General features: G+C 35.2%; 1 protein-coding gene and 1 long non-coding RNA gene across 3 annotated transcripts; one reads left to right on the top strand and one right to left on the bottom strand.

The window, feature by feature from the left end:
• Positions 1–562: 562 nt before the first annotated feature.
• LOC143529264 (uncharacterized) lies at positions 563–23,501 on the bottom strand. 2 transcript variants are annotated; one of them, XM_077025088.1, is made up of 5 exons: positions 23,004–23,498; positions 20,989–21,117; positions 19,926–20,246; positions 19,268–19,360; positions 570–975 (listed from the first exon to the last, which is right to left on the bottom strand). In XM_077025088.1, exons 1-5 carry the CDS (start codon positions 23,442–23,444, stop codon positions 625–627), a joined length of 1,335 nt encoding a protein of 444 aa, XP_076881203.1. In that variant the 5' UTR covers positions 23,445–23,498; the 3' UTR covers positions 570–624. The 2 variants fall into 2 exon arrangements, with proteins under 2 accessions (XP_076881204.1, XP_076881203.1); XM_077025089.1 differs by lacking the exons at positions 19,268–19,360; positions 19,926–20,246; positions 20,989–21,117 and adding exons at positions 2,055–2,375; positions 3,064–3,198 and having other exon boundaries at positions 563–1,047; positions 23,004–23,501.
• On the top strand, positions 11,856–12,756 carry LOC143529199 (uncharacterized). Its single transcript, XR_013134613.1, has 3 exons — positions 11,856–12,085; positions 12,157–12,283; positions 12,362–12,756. It is a non-coding gene; the product is annotated as an uncharacterized LOC143529199 (long non-coding RNA).

Genomic DNA, 23,501 nt, shown 5'->3' with positions numbered 1-23,501 from the left:
AAAATGTATTAAAAAAATTATAAACGAGGGGGTCGGGGCTCAACTTCTTGGCCAGAAACGGCTTTAATTTATACTATGTATAACAGATTTCGGGTGAAAAACAAATAAATTTAAACTGCTACGCAAAAAGAGAGGGAGGGGGTGGACTGAATTTTTTGGTCGAAAACGGCCTAGTTTACACTACGTATAACAAGATATGGATGAATAACGGGTAAATTTACACTATTGTTCAAAAAAACAAGAGGGGGAGGGGGAAGGCTTAACATGTTTCGGAGACGCCACTTAACACTGCTACGGCACTTAAGTTAAAACAGTAGGTATAACAACAAATATGTAGTCAGTAAATCAAATGAAACAAAATAACAAGCCCCATCAATATATAGTTCAAATCATTGTTCATAAATAATGTTCCAGAACAACCACTTTGTCAACCTCAAAACTTTCAAAATTGAATTACATAAATAATGTTCATAAATATCCAAAAACAAACTCAGAAATAATGTTCATAAAATATCCAAAAGCAAACTCAGAAATAATGTTCATAAATCCAAAAACAAACTCAGAAAACCATCCTTCTGCCATCACCATATTCAGCAACAAAACCTCGCAACCCGAAAGATAAACTCACCTTCGTCTTCTGCGCCTCTTGTCAGCTTTTGAGAAGTCAAGCGGAGCAGAAAGTTTGGCAAACGTCATATTATGTTGTTTAACAATTCTGCAGCCCAAATACTCAAAATGAGTCCTTAATGCACCAGTAGTCATCCTCAGATCTTTAGCAATATCTGTGAAGTCTGTTTTGAAGTCATCAACAAACAAAGCAAGCACCAAAACATATCTGATAAGAAGGTCCTTTTTGTCACCAGCCAACCATCTTGATTCAGTGTTGGCAAACATGTCATTAAACTTCTGAGATAATATGTTTGGCAGCTTATAATGTTCTTCTGACGAACGCCCGTCCTTGCTCTTCTTATCCTTATTATCCTTGAACTTTATAAGATGATTGATGTATGAGAATTTGCGAGCAAGACTCCTTTTCTTTTCGTCATCCTACCATATAAACAAAGAAAACTGTATTAATGATGCTTATTAACAAGCGCGTCAATATGGCCTGAGACCAAAATGTAACTGGTTTGACTTAGGGCTGTTACTTTTACCCGAAACCCAACCCCGAGAAAACACGTACCCGAACCCGAACTAACCCGACCCGAAAAACCCGAACCCAAGAAAAGACTAACCCGAACCCGAACCGAAGTAATTCAGGTTGGTTCTCGGGTTTAATTTATAAGATTTGGGTCAACCCAAATAACCCGAATAAACTTTTAGTTCTGAAATTAAATATGTTTTTAGGTATATAGGCTTAGTATTAACCACCAACGTAATCAGAATCTGGTCATAATCGATTGTTGTCATTAGAATTATTATAGATCGATTGTTTATTGCTAATTTATGTTTTCCGTTTGTTACTACTAATAACAACCACAATCGAACAACTAAATCACGCCTGATTGAAGACGATTATGGTTCGAGTTAGTTTTACTCTTCTTTTGGATTGTTTTATCAAGTTATGTTGGTTTATTATTTGAGTTTTTGCTTACAAGCAAAGAATAATATGTTGTTTTAATTTTAGCATTGTAGTTTTTTTTTTTAAAATTGTTTTTTGTTTTGATTTCTAGGATACTCGAAACCTGATTAACCCGAACCCGAAAAACCCGTGAGAGATTCGGGTCAAGATTTAAAACTTTGAAACCCGAAGAACCCGACCCGAAAAACGAACCTAAAGAACACCCCTAGTTTGACTTATTAAAAGGAAAAAAATTCATAAAAATATGAACTTATATCATGTTGCACAATCAAGTCCTTAACTTTGTTTTCTATATATGATTGATTAATATCAACTTAAAAGGCTGACAGAAAATAATCTTTTTAATCAAGTTTAACGAATTAACCATGCAAAAAGAGAGCTTCCAATCAGCTTAAAAAGTAAGGGGTGAAAACAAACTTTAGAGAACTAATCGAGCAGAATATGAACGTAAAACGCTGAGTGAACTTTATACCTGGACCTCCTCGATCTTATGAATTCTGTTACAAACAAATAAAGGGTACCCTTCGGACTTTATATCGTTGCCTTGTTGCAAAAGCTCAACAATATCTGTAAGGTATTGCCATTCTCCTATTGGAATGATCTTTTCTAGTGGATAAGCCTCCCGAGGTCCAGTTGCTGATTCATCATGAGGCGGAATATTCCGCCCAATACTACTAGCTTGTGCACTAGCTTCTATAGCGCTTATGTTAACCGTTGCATCAGCCATCTTGCTGTTCATATCCTCCTCGGCCTCAGGACCATGGTATGCACGTAAAGCCTTTTCTTTCTTAGCCTATATATGGTATCATAAATTGTATCAATTTAGAAACATAAGAATGATGCAATAAATGATATTACAAACTAGGGGTGAGCATGAAACCGGAAAAACCGATTCGTAATTGAGGAAACAGAAGAAATAACTGAAGTACTGACTACTGAACCCAAACAAACACTGTCGGTTTGGTTTTATATATGCTTTTAAAATGAACTTCCGTTTTGTTTTCTTTGGTTTTTTAGTAACTTTGTAAGAATCTAATATATTGGGTAGGCTAAATATTTTAGTCCATATATATAACAATCAATTATTTATTTACAAACAAAATGATTTAGAACTAGATTCGATATTTTGAGCCAGAAAATTTCAAGCTCAATTTCCCAAATGGGCAAAACCAAAACTAGAAAACCAAACAAAAAGTTTTTCAAAACTGATAACCGAAATTTTGGTTTTTGGTTCTAGTTTGACCCCAAAACCTACCATCGCATAGTTGCACACCCCTATCACAAACATTATAAAGATAAAGATCATGTCCATATTCTTACTAATTTTAATTTAAAAGATATAGCAGCATTGATGAATAACATGTCAAAGATTGCAACTTTTTTTCATGAAAGCAAGAATTTTGATAAACTTAAGTTCTTAACAAACCAATATTTGCTAAAATAAGCCAATAACCTATATTCATATAAAAAAGGTTTCTTACCGATTGTTCGGCCTTCTTTGTTGAAAAGTTGAAATTCGGTTTACTATCTTCGACTGTTGGTTCATCTTCCACCTCTCCAAAAGCTTCATCTGTAGAAGGATCATAATCCCCAAATCTTGGTTCCAATCTAAACATCTGAACTCAACACAAAGAGTTGCATTAATTAGATGAAATAATGTGTATGCATGGATTTCAAATTTAATTACACGAACAAACATGAAAAATCGTTTTGTTCATTCATTTAAAATTTAATATATACATAAGTAGTTATATTTATATAAATACAAACAAAAAAGAGGCTCATTATAGACACACACACATGCATATATATCTACTTAATTATCTTTTGTTCATCATGTAAGTTTATATTAGGTCAAGTATACTCATTATGTTTGTTCAATTGTATTAATTTAAGTTTCTTTGTTTACGTTCGTTCGTGTTAATTCAGTTAAAGTTAAATGAACGAACACGAACACAATACAATTGCATGCCTAGATACAATTTACTATCAACGGGAACAATTTTGAGCGTCCTAGTCCTCTTATTAAACACACCAAGAGTATACGTACACATCTGAGGAACCGCACCCTCACCGGAATAATTAGTACCAACAAACGTCACCAGAGAAGACTCGTTAGGCTTCACTACAACTTTCACTCTATGTTTCCGTTTCACGTTTCTTAAAACCTTCACAACAGGTTCTTCGGCCCGCTTATCCGGGTCGTACCCGGATGGAAAGTACCCGATTATAGGTAACGACTTGCCGGGTATTTCCTTCACGACCTCGATTTTGATAGTAATCCGTCCTTCATTTTCTTCAACTTCTCTCTTGCGTTTAGAACCCATCTCGAAATCAAGGAAGTATAACAATGCCTCTGCAGCCGTAATATAATAATAATATGCTTTTAGAATATGTTGGTATCCTTTTATATTGTGGTAGGGTTACTTAGAAACTTAAGGAACAAGACAGCCTAATTAAAAGATTTTGCATGATATCGATTCCATAAGCAAACACAATAAATATACCAATTACATTTGACACCCCCTAGTATCCTAAATAAAACATACTCCCCCCTTAACTTTGTTAATGACTGAATAATACTCCTATCCCATTAAAGTGTCAACATTTGTTTTTTTTATTTGTCGCATTACAAATGTCCACTTTCAAAATTTATTAGTCAATTTTTAAGAATACCCTTAAACACACACAACTAAAGTTAATAAACAATATTTATGGACCCAATTTCCAAGAGTAGTATTGTCATTTGGTAAGCAAACAAAACAATAATTTAGTCTACCTTAAATTTTATGTTTTTAAACTAAGACAATTTAACCGAGATAGAAGTTATAATAATAATAATAATAAGGCCCAATTACAAATTTTGTCCTTTAAAAAAAGCCAAATTACGGTTCGTGTCCTTTACTTGCAGGCGGTGTCCTTTAAACTTTTTTTTCCTACAAGTTTTGTCCTTTACGCTAACTGGGTTAGAAAAAGTCAGTTAAATGCCCTCACGTGAGACGCATGTGAGGGCATTTTTGTCCTTTCTTATATCTATGCAACTAAGCCTCTGTATCACTGTATCACTCTTCCCCCTCCCTGTCGATCGAATCAATTCCCGGCGATCAGAAACCTTAAACCCTCGTGTGTCCGACGCGACTAATCAATTAGGGCTTCAATCAATTGCACATCATTCTCAGAACTTAAACACGTAAGATGGATGATCCTCCTCATCCTCCATTCTACATTCGTGAAGCTGATGAACAATCAAATGCTGATGCGTTTTATGGTAAGTTAAAACTTTAGGGTTTATAATTGGGTTTATTTAACTAACAGCTGTTTAATCTTGTTTGTATAGTAAATAATCCACATTTGTTCACGATCAAGATGCACCATGGTGGCAGTTTCACTAAATTTCCAGGACGGGTTTATAAGAGAGCCGTTGTCCATTATGTTGACATGCTAGATATTGACAAGTTTTCAGTTCACGAGCTTGATCGAATCTTGCTTGAATTATCCTATCCTACAGATAAGGTTAGATTCTACCATTATGTAGTACCGGGTTCAGATTTGGATTGGGGGCTTAGAGCTTTGGGAAGTGATGATGATGTTAGGGGATTTGCTAAGTATATTGGAGCTTTTAATCAGTTAATGAATGTGTATGTTGAGCATGAGTTCACCTCTGTACACACATACTTCTGCTCAACCTCAAAGTTTACCATTGAAGAGATAACAAATGAGGAGTTTCTTGCAAGCGAGGTCGTACTAGATAAAGCAAACTCAGTTAAGAAAATGTTGTTGTTGGAATGGCAAGATAGCACAAATGAGGTAGTTGTGGAACAAGACAAACAGGATGCAAATGTGAATGTTCAAGAACAGAATAATGTTGGTGTTGTTGAACAACAAGACCAGATTGATATATGTCATGAGGATCCAGAATTTGACCCTATGTTTGGAGAGGATGCTTTTGGTGTGCAACCTACAAATGAGGTGGAGATTGATTACAATGGTGATGTAGATGGAGGTGGGGATGGGGGTGGATATGGTGTGCAGCCTACAAATGAGGTGGATATGGATTACAATGGAGGTGGGGATGGAGGTGGGGATGGAGGTGGGGATGAAGATAGTGAAGATTCTTCAATTTCAGATGAAGAAAGTGGAGATGAGTCTTCAAGTTCAGATGAAAGTGGAACTGATGATAGTAGGGATTCTAACTATGAAATGAGAGATGAGAGTTCTGATGATGATGAACATCTAGAGGGTTGTCCAGTTAAGAAACCAAAGAATGTGAAGAAATCTAAGAACAAAAAGAAATCTAAAAATGTTAAGAAAACTAGGGATGGTGATGAAGATTCAGAAAGTGATTCAGATAGTGACTTCAACTATGAAGATGGTGAAATACATGATGTAGATGTAGATATGAGGGATTTCAGACTGCATACTGATTTTGAAGTTGAACAGCAGGATGCAAATTGTAGTTTAGAGGTTTTGGACATAGAAACGGATGATGTGATGTTGGATAATGATAGGATGTATAATGAGAAACAAAGAAATGAGGGGGACATGGATTATCTTTTCCATGTGGGACAAGTTTTTGGTACAAAAGCAGAGGTGAAGGATATGATCAAGGCACATGCAGTTGAAACAAGAAGACAAATTAGGATAAGAAAAGATGATTTGGTAAGGGTCAGGGCTGTGTGTGAAGGAGATATGGAAGTGCAGGGGGGTGGATCTAGCAGTGCTAATAAAGATGAGGGACCAGTCCAGAAAAGTATTGGGGGTAGGGGAAAAAGGAAAGACCCACTTGCTATTAGATGCCCTTGGTTACTGTTGTTGTCATACCAAAAGAGAACAGCTTCATGGAAAATTACAAGGTTGATAAATGAACATAAATGCCTTCAATCTAGGGAAATTTATGCTTGCACAGCCGGGTTCCTCTCAAACCATTTGGTTACTGATCTTCAAGATGACCCAAAGCTGAAAGTTAAATCCATCAAAGAAAGGTTTCAAAGGAGGTTTGAAGTTGGTGTGTCTGAGATGAAAGCTTATAGGGCAAAGATGTTGGCCAGGGAACATATAATTGGAAATTTCAAAGGCCAATATGGGTTATTGAGGGATTATATTGAAGAGTTGAAGAGGACTAATCCAGATACAACAGTGAAGCTTGAATTAGAAGAATGCTCAGATCCAACATCTGAGACAAGACAATTCAAGAGGATATACATCTGTTTGGGGTCTTTGAAAAAGGGGTTCAAAGCAATAGGTAGGGATCTGTTGGGACTGGATGGGGCTTTCCTTAAAAGTGCTTGGCCTGGTCAACTTTTAACAGCAGTTGCTCTAGATCCAAACAATGGATACTACCCTGTTGCATATGCTGTAGTTGAAGCTGAAACATTGAACTCTTGGGAATGGTTCTTGGAATGCCTTGGTGATGACTTGGATATAAACAACAGATCCAAGTTTACCTTTATGAGTGACAGGCAAAAGGGTCTTATACAGGCTGTAGATAAGTTGTTTCCTTCTGCAGAGCATAGGTTTTGTGTGAGGCACATTGAAGATAACCTAAGAACACTCTTCAAAGGAAAGCTTTTAAGGGATGCTCTTTGGAAGCTGGCTAGATGTACATCACCTACACAATATGAGAGAGAGATGAACAACCTAAAAAACTTGAACAAAAGGTGTCATCTTTGGGTATCTAAGATCCCACCAGAAACATGGTCAAGGTCACACTTCTCTGGTAAGTTTTTAATTTTGTATCCTTTATTCTCTCATAACTTTCAAGTTTTGTCCTTTATCTGTTGTGTTTTGTTATAATAGGTAGAGCAATGTCTGATGTGTTGACCAACAACATGTGTGAATGTTTCAATTCAAAGCTGGTAGATGGAAGGGACAAGCCTATTATCACATTGCTGGAATACATCAGAGAATATGTGATGAGGAAGATTGTTACTGTGTTGAAGGTAATTGATAGGTCATCAGGGTTACTAACACCATATGCTACACAAATTATGGAGTCAGTGAAGAAGGAAGCAAGCAGGTGAGTTGTATGTGAATATTTACTTGTCTTGTAAATGATGTGAATGGTTTACATATTTGGATGATAGGTACTCTGTGCATTGGAACGGTGAGGATCATTATCAGGTAACAGGTCCATATGGTGATCAGTGTGTAGTGAACATGAGCACAAGTACATGTGCATGTAGGAGATGGGAGATAACTGGGATACCTTGTAGACATGTGGTGGCATGTATTTGGTTGAAGGGTGCACATGACAGATCTGTTGGCAGGCCAGAAACATTTGTCAAACCAATTTACACAATGGATAGGTGGAAGGCAGTGTATAGCTACAAGGTGTATCCCATCAATGGTAAGAGTATGTGGCCCACATCACAAGTCCCAATCCAGATCACAGCTCCTAAATTAAAAAAGCAAACTGGAAGGCCAAAGAAATCAAGGAAAAAGTCAGCAGTGGAAAGGGAAGATGGTGGTTCAAGGAAAAAGTCAAAGGTTGATGCAAAGGGAAAGGGAAAGGCTGTGGAGGGTGAAGGCCAGAAAGTGAAGGCAGTGAGAAAGACAAAGCCAAAAGGATCAAACACTTGTGGGACATGTGGTCAAAAGGGTCACAACAAGAGATCATGCATGAAAAATTTTGCAGATTAATGTGCCTACTGTTTGACTGTTTTTGTAGTTTTTATGACTTTATGGTATGGATATTTTTATGACTGTTTTTGCAGATTAAGTTGTTAGACTTTTTTTGAAGTTTTTCATGGTATGGATGTATTAAGTTGTTGTCTGGACTTATTTTAAGTTTTTCAAACACTTGTATGGATGTATTAAGTTGTTATGGATGTATTAAGTTTTTCATGTAATGGTTTGGCAGTTTTTACTTATTTGCAGATTGTGCATGATGTGCAGATAGATGGATGTGTAGATAGATAGTGCATGATGTGCAGATAGATGGATGTGTAGATAGATAGTGCACAATGTGCAGATTGTGCATGATGTGCAGATAGATGGATGTGCAGATTGCAGATTGTGCATGATGTGCAGATAGATGGATGTGCAGATTGTGTATGATGTGCAGATTGTGCATGATGTGCAGATAGATGGATGTGTAGATAGATAGTGCACAATGTGCAGATTGTGCATGATGTGCAGATAGATGGATGTGCAGATTGTGTATGATGTGCAGATTGTGCATAATGTGCAGATTCTGCATAATGTGTAGATTGTGCATAATGTGTAGATAGTGCACAATGTGCAGATTGTGCATCATGTGTAGATAGTGCACAATGTGCAGATTGTGTATTCAATCCATCCAAAAGTCCAAAATAAACTAACCAAAGATTCAAAATAAACTGATGATACATTGCTTAAAAGGGATCCAAAATTACATCCAAAATAAAGTCAAAATACATAATACTTAAACTGCATAAAGTCCTAAATTAACTAATAAAGTCAAAATACAAATAGTCAACAACTTCAAATTCAGTCAACTAGTTAGATTTTCATTGCAATTACAATTGCAATGAAAATGATCCAACTAATGACCAATCTGTTCTTCATCTTCCTTGCTTGTTCTTTATAACTCTCTAAACTTTGTTCAACCTTGTTTTTCGACTTCAATAAGCCCGGGATAATCTCCAATGCCCGTTCACACATTGGTGGGTCACGCCATCCAAGAAAGGGGCAATCCGATGTCTGGAAAAGAGGAGAAACATGAAGTATAAACAATTGACTGGAACTTAAATCGAATTACACACTTACCATGTCCGGACAAGAGAAAAACCGACGACCTGGATTTCTATCAGTCCATGAAGTTCGAACAACTGCTACCTTGCCACAAACACAGTAAGCCATCATCAATTGAGCCCTGGTATTTGAATTTCGCATCGAGCCCTAATTGATTGAAGCCCTAATTGAGTCGCGTCGGACACGAGCCCTAATTGAAGCCCTGATTGAAGCCCTAATTGAGTCGCGTCGCCGGAGAATTGAATCGATTGAAGGACACACTGATGGAAAAGAGGGGGAAGAGTGATACAGAGGCTTAGTTGCAGAGATATAAGAAAGGACAAAAGTACCCTCACATGCGACTCACGTGATGGGATTTAACTGACTTTTTCTAACCCAGTTAGCGTAAAGGACAAAACTTGTAGGAAAAAAAAGTTTAAAGTACACCGCCTGCAAGGAAACTTAGAAAAGGACACGAACCGAAATTTGGCTTATTTTAAAGGACAAAATTTGTAATTCTGTCTAATAATAATAAAAACGTAACATTTTGGATGTTAATTGCTAAATGAATCAGAGTCGATGGGTACGCAATCTAAAACATACCCATCTATTTCCAGATTTGTATGTTTTGGGTATGAGTATGCAAGAATTGAGGCGGTGGATGGCAAGGTCATATATGCAATGGAACGCCATCGAGTTAATTTTTGGTTTATTAGTGAGTTTATTTTAAATTATTTGTAAAAAGAACACATTTTTTTTTCAAGAAGAATAAAATGTAGCCATCTTTTTTCTTAAGGAAACAAAAAAAATCCCTCGATCCCTCAATTGCTGAACGGACATGGTGAAGGTGGACGGAATCGATGGGAGCAGCGGTGGACGAAGACCGGCTCGCCGTTGTTGTTGCTCTCTATTCTGATCGGAGAACCCTATATCGCTAATTGTAATCGAACATAGCCTCGCGTACGTGATGCACGATAATCAATTTTGTATTTTATCCTTTACATATATATATATGTATGTATGTATGTATGTATATAACTTATATATATACATATTACTTATGATGTCATCCGAGTCAACGTCCGATCCGGTCCGACCTGTGACCTAGTAAGATGTCCGGGTCGATATCCGTTCCGGATCTGAAAACATTGCCCAAGATAGTCCTTTCCCAAACCTAAGTGTTTTAAAACCTTTGTTTTTGTCAAATGACCACCACCTCATTGATAACAATTAAATGATTTATTATGGTTTGTTGGATATTTGAGTAATGTAAATTGAAATTTGTAATGAAAAATTCAGGTTACCCCTTAAATATGGTTAAAAAAACATTATTGTATGAAATACGGTAAAAAATATTTTGTTATTGTATGAAACACGGTAAAAGAAAATGATTTTCGTCTACAAATGTATAAAATGCGATAAAAAAATAGTTTTGAACGTTGCTCTGAGGTTTTGATTTAGGTCCGCCACCGTCTAAAATTACTAACCCAACATTAGTATTATGGAGTCAAAAGTAGCCAATCTTCATCATTGCTAAAATCTTATTGGTAACGAAAAATTGAAAAGGGTAGCTACATAAATACTTTATTATTCTAATATATTTGTTTTAAACATCATATACTAATTATTTCTCTTTATTAAATATTCCACTGAAATATTCATCAACCTTAAGGTTCAGCACTTCTTGTATCTTCTTTTACGTGTTTCTACATAAACGTCGATGAGCATAATAGACAGAGAGCATAACCACGAGCAACACAATAATAACATAGAAATACCAGCTCTCGGTTTTAAAACTCATCTGCATAAAGAGAAGTTATCCATCAAAGTTTGTTATTTATATACTATTAACTATTGGAATTCAAAATTAAAATTCTCCATTTTTTGGGTGGGTCAAATAGAACCTTTTTTTGTGTTGTTCATTTATGTAATATAGTTTACATATCATTGTTTATTATTGATCGCTTCAAGGTAAATTCGGTAATTTTTATTTTGGGTTTGTAGTTAGGGAGGGTTGTTTGTTTGTTTATGGAATTTAGTATGCTGAACGGTTCGTTGTTATTTCCAATAGTTAATTTTGTTGTCATTATAATCTATTTTACCTTGAACTTTTTTCTTTCCTCTATCGTTTAGTTTTCACAATTAAGTCATGGAGGAATTAACTTTGTCAGATGTGACTGTGATATTAGGTCTGTGTTTGTAATACCCGCTATCATTTTGCGTAGACAAAATTAGCCCAAAATGGAGAATTTTAATTTTTAAAGTTAACAACTCAACGGGACAACGTCTTGCGATTTAATGTCATGATATCCATGTTAACGTTAGTAAACGGATGAATTAAATAAATGTTCATTTGATTTTTTTAATTGTGCCAATGGTGTTTTGGGCATTACTGGTATGGAGTAATATTGGTATGTTGGTTCTTTGTTTGAAGACCTTCAAGTTATCTAATGGCTGCAACGTCTGCTGATATTCACAGCTGCCATGGATGATGGATGGTTTGGAACAGTTGGTAAGACAACAAACATAGAGGTGTCAAATTTGAAGACATTGACATACTAGAGCATCTTAGGTAAAACATTTGTTCAGATCAATTTTGATCGTAGTTTTTTTGTCTTTGTCTGTCTGCAGACTTGTCAAATTAATATTTGCAGCCATTTGTTCCATGTGTTCGGCCTGTCTTGGATAACTTTATTTACTGATTTGCCAGTTGATTTCCGCTGTAATGTGTACCCTGCTGTGGGCTGAACTCTAATTAGGCTCTCTCAAGCCTGATTTACTTTCTATTTCATTGTGAGTAATTCATTTATTGATTTTTATTGCAAATCTAGATGACAAACTTATAATATCTGACTTTTTTAAAGGGAAAGTCAACTTTTTAAATGGTCACTGCGGTTAACTGTCGCTTTCTATTTGGCACAAGAACTTGACTATTGCAGATGGCGGGCTTTATACCATGATCTTAATGCTTAAAGAGTCTTGTCTGATAAGGTAATTTACACCGGGTGAATTTTGACACGTTTGAAATGTTCTACTTTCATCTTGATGTTTTAATTTGACGCGTTTAAGGTTCAAAAATCTTGTGGCTCCCTTGAAACTGTTGATTGCTGATAAAAATTAAAGTGTTGAATTATGTGGCAAAAGATCATAGCATTTATTGGGATTCAACTTCTTTTGAGGAGAAAGAGTCTAAGCCTCCAAGTGACTTGTTGGTGAGATTTTACGTTTTACAACTAATTTTTGGCTTCACTAAGTATATGAAGCAACAACTGAAAGAGAATAAGGACTTGTTGGTGTAAATCAGTTCTAACCAAAATATGGTCAGGTGGAAGAGAATAAGGAACATCTTCTTCAAAACTCATTTAATTAAAGTTCTTCATAAACAATGGTCTATGAACCAACGACTGTTATATTGATATACACTATACACCACTTAGTTTACTCATGTATCTCTATTAAACATTTTTTGTTTAGAATAAAAAAAATATATTTGTAAACAATAATGGAAACTTAAAATTTTCTATCTGTAGATTTAAGTAAGATAAAGAGAGAATACCAAATCGTTGTGTAGCAAGATTCAATTATACACCCCACTTGTAGTAAGATAAACACTTGTTTGTTGTTTTTGCAGGTAGGGCTGTAAACGAGCCGAGTCGAGTCGAGCCAGAGTGTGCTCGAGCTCGAGCTCGAACTTAATCGAGCCGGATCGAGCTCGGCTCTTTTTCTTTATCGAGCTGAAGTTTTGAGCTCGAGCTTGGCTCGTTTAAAACTCGAGCCGAGCTTGAGCTCGTCGAGCCGGGCTCCTTTAATTTTTTTAAAATTATTTTATTTTACAAATTTTGATATATAAAAGACAAAAATAATAATTTTTACATATTATATAAAATTTATAAACTAGAGAATATATAACTTTATATGTTATATTTTAGTTATTCTTTTATAAGGTTTTAAGTATCTAGTGGCATAATACATGTATAATTTTTATTTGTTTATTTCTTGATATGCTATTATTATATATAGATATTAAAAATTTAGAGTTTAATATAAACGAGCCAACGAGCCGAGCTAACGAGTCGAGCCAAAACCGAGCCACGAGTTTTTTTTTTGTTTTTCAAATTCGTTACCGATTTCAAGCTTTAAAAAATAGTTGTCGAGTGTTGTGTTTAAATGTATTAAGGTATTAACTTGCACATGACACCAAATTTTAGTAGATTAGTACTTGGTGGTTTGCAATTATGTTTTGTTTAGGCCGATTTAATGTGTTAAGAGGTTTTTAGTTCTGTTGTGAAAAGATGATATGGATGGTTATTTGTGTCATACCTTCTGGACAGGTTCTTAGGGTAAAAGTTGAAGCCCATCTAATAAAAAGATGATATGGATGGAACTCAACAAAGTAATAATAAGAGGAAGGTAAGACCCCTTTAGTGTCATATCTTGGTATTAAGGATTGTTTTTATACCACTTCAGGGACATATGTTGCCATTCATTTTGGAACTGGAGAGATATCGGTTTTTTTTAGCAAAAATTCTGTTAAATTGGTAATCTGCAGGTAAAGTTTGAGAATTTTTGAGTGAAATGTTTTCATCAATTCCTTACTTTTGATGGTTTTAATATTAAGGATTTATTTGAGGCAACAAATGAACCAGGCATCACTTCTTTGTTGCTAAGTTTCATGATATACTCGAGCTTGGATTTTAGGAGATATCTACTGTTAAACCTCTACCCATTTGGTAACTAACATTCCTGTTATGTTGATTGTTGACACATATGGTTTTTGTTTGGAGTACACATTTGTTCTTCACCAAATCGTTATATTTTAACATAACCTTTTTAGGTACAACATGATTGATCAGGGTCTTATGAACGAACTTGTGATTTCCTTATGGTTTAACCGCCATGTTGACAAATGAAAAGGGTGAACTTGTGTTTGGCTGGGCTGATCCTAATCAACTCGAGGGTATGCATACGTATGCCGCCCAAACCCGAAAGGGCTATTGGCAGGTGAGTTGTTACTTAAACAAGCTCGAGCCTAAAAGTAAGTTTATTTAATAAACAGGCCCGAGCCCATAAATAAGCTTATTAAATCAGGGGTGTTTGGTTTTCGGGTGTTGTTTAATCATGTTTTGGGCTGCATCGAGTCGGGTTTATTATTATTTTTTTGTTGTCTAATCGAGTTTTGGGCTGCATCGAGTTGGGTTCAATATTTTTTTTTGTTGTTTAATCGAGTTTTGGGCTGCATCAGGTCGGGTTCTGGTAAGTAAAGTGTTTTTTACTCAGGTTTTGGGTGGCTTTGGGTCGGGTTCAGTATGCGAGTTCGGGTCGGTTTCAAGTGAGCCATATTATTAAACAACTAACGGGAAAATTGGTCGAATAAGTTCAAGAATCAAGATATACTAAATCGTTTTTTAAAAAGATTTTGCTTATTATTGAAAAGTAAACGATCTTATCCGTTGAACACCATTGATTTTTTTGTAAACTTTTACCTCCAAAAAGGTCAAGTCTGGCTAAAAAGTATATTTACCTGTTTGGCTAAACAGTTTTAATCGAGTCGGTTGGCTAAAACGTTTTATTTGGCCCGTTTGACTAGAACCAACGAGGAAAATTGGTAATTTAGGGTCAAGTTAATGGTATTTGGAAACTGAAAAAATAGAAACCAAACTGAAACCAAAAAATGGGACATGTTCGAATTAGTTTGTGTAAATCTTGCTGAACAAACGATCAGACACGAAAATTAAAGAAACAATCTGGTCCTAAACCTAACCGAAACAAAAGAGAACCCAAAAAACTGAAACCGGACAGCCTTTAAAAACTTAAAACCAAAATTCTCTTTTTCGGTTTCTAATATAACTTGATTTCTTCACTATATATATATTGTCTTTTCTTTTATTTTAAGTAAGATCTTTTTGTATTGTTAATGAATAAGTTAAAATTCTATTTACGTTTTATAAAGGATTTGGTCAAATTGTAATTGTTATGCTTTTTTTTTGGCAGTCTGTGATTATAGTATTATAGGGGTGTAAACGAGCTCCGACACTCAATAGATAATAAACAAGCTTAGCCCAAACCAAACTCGAGCTTGAAAAAAGGGGTGTAAATGAGCTCAGTTTGGGCTAGGCTTGTTTATAAACTATTAAGTATTTCTCTACAGTTTTAGTAAGTTTTTATATGATAAAAAACAAGTAATTTTGTGTATGTTTTTAACATAAAGATGGTTGAAAATGTTGCAGGCTTGTGGCATATGTTTGGCAAAATACGCGGATCTGTTGAGAGAGCTTTCTTGCAATAAATAATGGCTTTACAATCATAATATGATACATGCATGCATAAATTTGAACTTTGTTTTTCTTGATTATTTCTTTGTATCAAATAATTAATCATTGTTATCAAGACTGGTTTATAAGCTTGGCAATGTGGCTTGACAAAATAGTTAGAACTCCTCACAGATGTCTGTTTATTTTTATATGATGAGAATAGTAAGTTTCAAATAATTTTTCTTCATCCTTCATAGGTTGACCAAACCTACATGACTTGTTTTGACATGCATTAAATTATTACCTGTTTAAACCCCTTATGTTAATGCTTGATAGATTAGTTCTAATATGTGAATCCTTATAACATAAAACGCAACAGGCTTTCATGTTTTTTTCTATTAGTGGGTTGTTAATGCGATAAACCGTTGTTTTGAGTATTTGTTTTTATTTCAGTAAAAAATAACCCCCGTAATAGCTTTTTACACTAATGTTGGTAGGTCTTGGGTTTAAGTCTGACAAATGACAAAAATTTGTCGTTCAATTAAGAATTGTACAATTATATCATGTGATGAGTGATAAACTAACATTTTAGAGTAACGTGTTCGTATAGCAAATTGTCGTCCCCGCCGCATCACGCGGGTATCTACTAGTATATATATGTATATATATCATTACATATTGATGCAACCATATTTGGTAACCTGCTAAATTAGAAATTGCGTTAAAGCTGGTTAGCTTCTTATGGTGACATAAATTATAGAGAAATGTCTAAAATACTATTAAAAACAATACCGATGAAATCTTGTATAGGTGGGTTTTTTTTTCTTGATTGATGTTATTCTCAACTGAAGGGTATTTAAAGCCTTGGATAATACTTGAACCAGAAGTCATATAATTTACTCCTCGAGCTAGAGATCGACGATGAGTAAGTTATTTTAACCACTGATTGATGAACTTTGCCAGTTTTCGCCTCCGACCCGAGAACACAGGGTCAAGCCAAGCCCTTACCCGCCTGAATGGAATTCATATCTCCTTCGTCTGGTCGATAAGGGAGAAAGCCCGTGGAACTGGACTGTGACTCTTCTATTACATTATAGAGAAGTCCATTCTCGTCATGGTCGATCCACGTCCTACCGTAGTGCCCGGAGAACCAGGCTTGCTTAGCTTACAAAGCTAGCTTACTAACGCGAATCTTTTTTATTGATTGCACGAGCCAGAAATTGCAGAGGAGCAGGATCCGAAGCGGTGGCTGCTACAAGAATGTCCAGTGACGGTTTACGGGACGTGATATCAAATTAGGAAGCGTGTGACATTGCTAAAAAAATGAATGGTGTGTGTGTGTGTGTGTGTGTTTTTGTTTACATATAACTTGGCACATTTCTTTGAATAAGACTGGATTTATAAGTCTTATATCAATGATGTAAATCACTTGACTTTATTGTCTATGTATTGATATGTATATTTAATGAATAACATGAATGAATTTACAAAAAGGATGTTAAATTATATAAATCAAAAGTGGCTTACGCAAGTATAAATGCTCATAACTCTTTTGTATTGTCAAGTAAATTTTAGTAAAAACGCTCTTTTTTTAATAATTGGATAACAAGAAGGCAGGGTTTTGTTGGTTAAAATGTAGATTGGAAAATGTTCTTAACAAAAACAAGCTCTGAAATTATTGGAGTAACTAGTAGATACCCCGGCGCAACGTTGTCTGACGTGTGCATTTTTTTACCGTGTACTCAAGTTATAGATTTGCATTTGTACTTAATACTGGGTTGAAGATATCGTTTAAAAAACAATATAAATAAAAGATGATCAGCTGATTAAAATCATTATATATGTATATCTGAATAATATGTTTTACAAACAAAACCACTTACCGCCAAGATATTATCAATCGCTATACATTTGCAACGCTTCAAAGATAAAAGGCGGAAACTTGGATAGTCAGTTATGGGTACCTTCCCTGCTCAAGTTTACAATAGAGAGGTAATTTCTGCTTAATTTAATTAAAGTTGACTTTTGCAAGTCAAATCTGATGATTCTAAAACTGAAACTTGCCTAAATCTTGTAGCAAATTTAGATGAAATTGTTGTTATATTTAAATAAGTTATTGACAAATTTGTCCTTGTTCACATTTTCTTCTTCAAAAGTTACTAAAATTGTATTATTTTTCGATTTTGAACCTAACTAGTTGGTTGTATGAAGTCGAATGTGCTATGATTGCGGTTTTATTGTCTTGCTATGATGCAAAAGTGTAAAAATGATTTTTTATAATATGGTTTTCTTTTTAAAACAAAATCTATGTTGTGTAACACTTTCAAGCAAATACAGAAACCGACCCATCATCCTCGTTTGAATTTCGTTAAGTTTTCGAGCTTTAACGCTTGTTGTCGTTTACCTCGTTTGAATATTATGAAGCAAGTTTTGTGGCTTTATGTTTCAAATTAAATTCAAATGGCTTTGACACAAAGAAACGAACCAAGAAATTGAAAGCATACCAGCGATGGAGTCGACAGTGGTCATAAGATCATCAACAATACCAAGCCTGTCATTTATAACCGGCAAGTACATGGTGATATTTAAACTCAAATGGCTCTCATACAAATAATAAACATTGACTTAATTATTGTTAATGACCAAAAACCTTGGCCAGAGGGTTGAGGAAGTTGGTGATATGCCTGACGTTTGAAACGAAGTGAAGATCATACGCAAATTTCAATATCAAGACGATTTAATAACATTACGACGAATTCAAAAAACCTTTTTGAGCCTTGAACTACTTCAATTACTATAAAGTATAAACTCAGCAACCAAATCAATTGAACCCATAATTAAACACAAACACAACAAATTGACTATTTATAAAAATGGAGAACCAAACACCAAGAAAATAGTTAAAGAAAAAAAATCTAAATAAAAACTAAGGTTTATAATCGAACAATCAAATAACTAAACATTAACCAAGGTTTATAATCGAACAGTCGAATCACTAACAAAAACTAAGAATCCACACACCTTAATCCGACCCGTTTCAACTTACACTAGACATGGTCTATTTCAACACATTAAAGTGAACATAACCAAACACCCAACTCGACCCGTTTCAACTTTACACTAGACATGATCTGTTTTAACCTATACTAAAGCGATCATAAACTAAACACGTCTCGCTACTTTTAGCACTGCTACAACGCTTTACTTAAACAACAGGTATAACGACAAATCAACAGTCAGTAATTTAATATAGTTTCAAAACCACTTTGCCAACTTCAAAATTTTCAAATCTGAATTACATATTGTTCAAAAATATCCAATAGCAAACAAAACCATCCTTCTGCTATCACCATAAAACCTTGCATCCCGAACCATAAACTCACGATTATCTTCTGCGCCTCATCCTGGGATCTGGGAACTTAAGCGGGGCAGGAAGTGTGGCCAATGTCATACTATGTTCTCTAACAAATTTGCAGCCCAAATACTCGAAATGAGTCCTCAAATCACCAGTTTGCATTCTCAGGTCTTTAGCAATATCCGAGAAGTCTGTTTTGAAGTTATCAACAAACAGAGAAAGCACCAAAACATAGCTGATAAGAAGTTGCCTTTTGTCGTCAGCCAGCCGGTTCCACTTTGCTTCGGTGTTGGCAAACATGTCATGAAACTTCTGAGATAATATGTTTGGCAGCCTATAGTGTTGTCCATCTTCATGTTTCTTATCCTTGAACTGCCCCTCCTTGCTGTTCTTATCCTTGAACTTTATAAGATGATTGATGTATGAGAATATGCAAGCAAGACTCTCCTTCACTTCCTCGTCCTACAATATAAACAAAGAAAACTATATTTATGATACGTATTAACAAGTGGGTGAATACGGTCTGTAACCAAAATGTAACTGGTTTGACTTGTTAAAAGGAAAAAAAATTCAAAAAAAAAAGAACTTTTATCGTTTTGCACACAAGTCTGAAAGGCAACAGTTTTCCCTAATTTGGCATGTCACTTTGATGCGGCAATTTCTACCCACTTAAAGCAAAAAAAAAAAAACATTTTAAACGCAGCGGGATACATTTTAACTCTGAACTAACAGGTCAAATGTTTAAACAGTGATTAAGCCTTCCTAAGAGTAAACAATGCATAAGATATCATAAATCATCTTAATAAATATACAAATTTATATAATCATAATTGGCACACCAAGAATGTATTAAAAAACTAGACAAAACGTGTTTCGATTACTAGTTCAAGCCCTTGTGTGTTACGTGTTTCAGCCCATACGAAATTTACCTAAAATGACCCTTTACCCAACCCGACCACTGTCTCATTTTTCCACCCACACACTAATAAATAATTTACGCAACATTGAGTTTGAGTGAACTTTATACCTTGACCTCCTCGATCTTATGAATTCTGTTACAAACAAATAAAGGGTACCCTTCAGTTTTTAAATTTTTGCCTTGTTGCAAAAGCTCATCAATATCCGTAAGGTATTGCCATTCTCCCTTTAAAATGATCTTTTCTAATGGATAAGCCTGCTGTGGTCTAGTTGCTGATAAATCATAAGGCGGAACATTCCGCCCAATACTACTAGCTTCTGCACAAACTTCTAGAGCTTTCATGTTTATCATTGCATCAGCCATCTTGCCATTCAAATCCTCCTCGCCCTCTGGACCACGGTATGCACGTAAAGCCCTTTCTTTCTTAGCCTATGGTATCATCATTGTATCATTTTAAGCCCATAAGAATAATAAAGTAAATAATATCACAAACTAAGGGTGTGCATGAAACCGAAAAAACTGAACCGGAACTAAAAAACAGAAGATATAGCCAAACCCAAACAAAACCGAACGGTTTGGTTTTATGATTTTAAAGAACGAACTTTCGGTTCGGTCTTGTGTCAAATCAAAAACCGAAAAAACCGAACCAAACCAAATTTATGTATTTTCATTTCTTTCTTTAAATTTTAAGTAACTCTGTAAGAATCTAGTACACCGCGTACCGTTAATATGTTAGTTCATATATATAATAATCAATTAATTATTAATTAACAAAAAGATTTAGAGTCAAATTCAATATATCAAGTAATTATTAATTAACAAAAAAATTTAGGCCCAAATTCAATATTTTGAGGCAAAAGAATTACAAATCCAAATTCCCACATGGCAAAACCGAAAAAACCAAACAAAAGGTTTTTCAAAAACTCGAAAACCGAAATTTCGGTTTTCGGTTAAGTTTGAGCCTACAACCTACCCTATCACAAACATAAAGATCATCAAACGTGTCAATATTCTTATGAATTTCAATAAAAATATAACAGCATTGATTGATAATATGTCAAAGGCTCCAACTTTTTTTTCATGAAAGCAAGTATTTCGATAATCTTAACAATCAATATTACTAAAGTACGCCAATAACATGCTATATATATATATATATAAAGTTTCTTACCGATTGTTCGGCCTTCTTCGTTGAAAAGTTGAAATTTGGTTTATTATCTTCCACTGTAGGTTCATTTTCCACCATAGCATCGTCGATAGCAGGATCATAATCCCCAATTCTTGGTTCCAATCTAAATATCTAAACTCGACAGAAAAAGTTGCATTAATCACATGAAATAATGTGTAAACAAACCAAACGTTCATGAACTGTTCGGCAAGAAGTTCATTTATTTAATAAACTAACGAACATGATTACGCGTTTGGTTCGTTCATTTATGTTTGTTAATGTCTGTTTATTTCCGTACATTTAAAGTTTAATAAATACATAAGTAGTTATACTTGTATAAATATAAACAAAAAAAAGCTCATTAAGTTATATACAAAATAACAGAGGAGATTATGGATACGTTAAAGCTCATTTGTCATTTGGGCTTCCATTTAAATATCAAAGTTCGAATGTTAGGTTGAATGTGGGATTTACTTGGCTGGTGTGATAGTAGTAGCTTAAGGAATAACTACTTATTTTATGATGTAAAGGGTATAAAAAATATGATTTGCAGATAGAAGTGGGGTGCAGGTGCAGGTCTAATAATGATATTACTTGGCATGTAAATTAGGTTATAAATAAAGTTGGTATGCCGTTAGCCTGTTATAAATCTATACAGTTAGGCTATTGATTAGATAATATAAATCTGATTGAGTTGCACCATTTTCTGGCAAATACATGCTGCTGCATTTGGTTAAATATTTTTGAAAATAAGTGTTTTTTTGCGGTTTCTGTCCCCTTTAACCAAAAAAAAAAATATTCATCTATGTTTGTTCAATTATATTTGTTTACGAACCAGTCGTTTAAGCTTTAAACAAGCTAGCATAGGGCTGCAAACGAACCGAACGGACACGAACAAAGCCTTGTTCATGTTTGTTCGTTAAGGAAATAATGTGTTCACAAACGGTTCACGAACACTTACCAAACAAAATTTTATGTTTGTGTTCGTTCATTACAGACATAATGTGTTCACAAACACTTACCGAACAAAATATTGTGTTCGTTCATGAACACATTACTGAACGTTTAGGAGCACAACTGAACGGGGCAGTTCATGTTTGTTTGCTTAACTAACCAAACAAAAATCATTGTTCAAGTTCGTTCATTTATTAAACGAACAAACAATGTTTGGTTCACTTACAGCCCTAAACTAACATGAAACACACACAATTTCCTAAAAAACTAACATTAACAAAAAAAACCCTTCCATGTTTCATTAAAGTTAACCCGACCAAACACAAACACAAACACGCTCCGCCCCTGTTCATGTCCGGTAGGTTCATTTCCAGCCCTAAACTAACACGAACTAAAAAAAAACTTGTCCGTGTTCCGTTAATCTTAAACCCAACCGAACACAAATACGCCTGAGGGTGCAAACGACCCGAGCTGCTCGCGAGCTACTCGAGATCGGCTCGTTAAAAAGATCGATTGAGCCGAGCACAAGCCCGAGCTTAAAAATAAGCTCCTTTAACAAACGAGCCCGAGCTTCACTTATCGAGCTCGAGCCGACTCGCGAGCCTAAGTGAGCCTACCATTTATATAATTTTTTTAAAATATATATTTAATAATTAATATATATAATGTTATGAAAAAATAAATAAAAATAACTAAATAATATATATTATTTCATACATAAACTTATAATAGAAAAAAATATATATAAAATAACTATAATTATGTAAAAAATAATTGATAAATAGTAAACTAGCCGAGCTCGAGCCTCAACATCCACTCACGAGCGGAGCTCGAGATTTTAGAATAGAGCTCGAAAAGCCGAGCTCAAGCTCTTTGTAAGTTAAACGAGCCGAGCTCGAGCCTAGTCAAGTTCGGCTCGTTTGCAAACACGCCCCACCCCTGTTCATGTTCGTCCGGTTCATTTCCAGCCCTAAATTAACATTAAACCCGACCAAACACAAACACTCCCCCGCCCCAGTTCATTCGGTTCGTTTACACGCGTAATTACAATATAATTGCATTACCTTATTGCTATCAATGGGAACAATTTTGAGCGTCCTAGTCCTCTTATTAAACACACCAAGAGTATACGTACACATCTGAGGAACCGCACCCTCACCGGAATAATTAGTACCAACAAACGTCACCGGAGAAGACTCGTTAGGCTTCACTACAACTTTCACTCTATGTTTCCGTTTCACGTTTCTTAAAACCTTCACAACAGGTTCTTCGGCCCGCTTATCCGGGTCGTACCCGGATGGAAAGTACCCGATTACAGGTAACGACTTATCGGGTCGTTCGTTCACTACCTCGATTTTGATATTAATCCGCTGGTGGTCTTCTTCGTCTTTTTTCTTGTTCTTCTTCTGCTTCTTTTTGGAAGCTTGTACGGCGTCGTTTTCCTCCATTGGATCAACTTCAAGAGTTTGTGTATCTATTGAATGGGTTTTGTGCTTCTTACCCATGGCTGTATGCAAACGACGATGGAGGTGAAGGTGAAGAAGATAGCGGCGGTAGTAACC

This window comes from Bidens hawaiensis, unplaced genomic scaffold, assembly GCF_021521415.1.
Source record: "Bidens hawaiensis isolate Kalapana, Puna unplaced genomic scaffold, B.hawaiensis_p1.1 tig00008515_1, whole genome shotgun sequence".
NCBI lineage: Eukaryota > Viridiplantae > Streptophyta > Magnoliopsida > Asterales > Asteraceae > Bidens > Bidens hawaiensis.
Note: the sequence above shows the minus strand (reverse complement) of the source record. Positions and strands in the feature narration are given on the sequence as shown.

Bases quoted from the DNA above. Each gene is read 5' to 3' on its own strand.
- LOC143529264 (XM_077025088.1), bottom strand. From the start codon at position 23,444: ATGGGTAAGAAGCACAAAACCCATTCAATAGATACACAAACTCTTGAA. The intron at 20,247-20,988 runs GTAAGAAACTTT...ATGATACCATAG, and splicing joins CGAAGAAGGCCGAACAATCG to GCTAAGAAAGAAAGGGCTTT. The intron at 19,361-19,925 runs GTATAAAGTTCA...TTTATATTGTAG, and splicing joins ATAAGATCGAGGAGGTCAAG to GACGAGGAAGTGAAGGAGAG.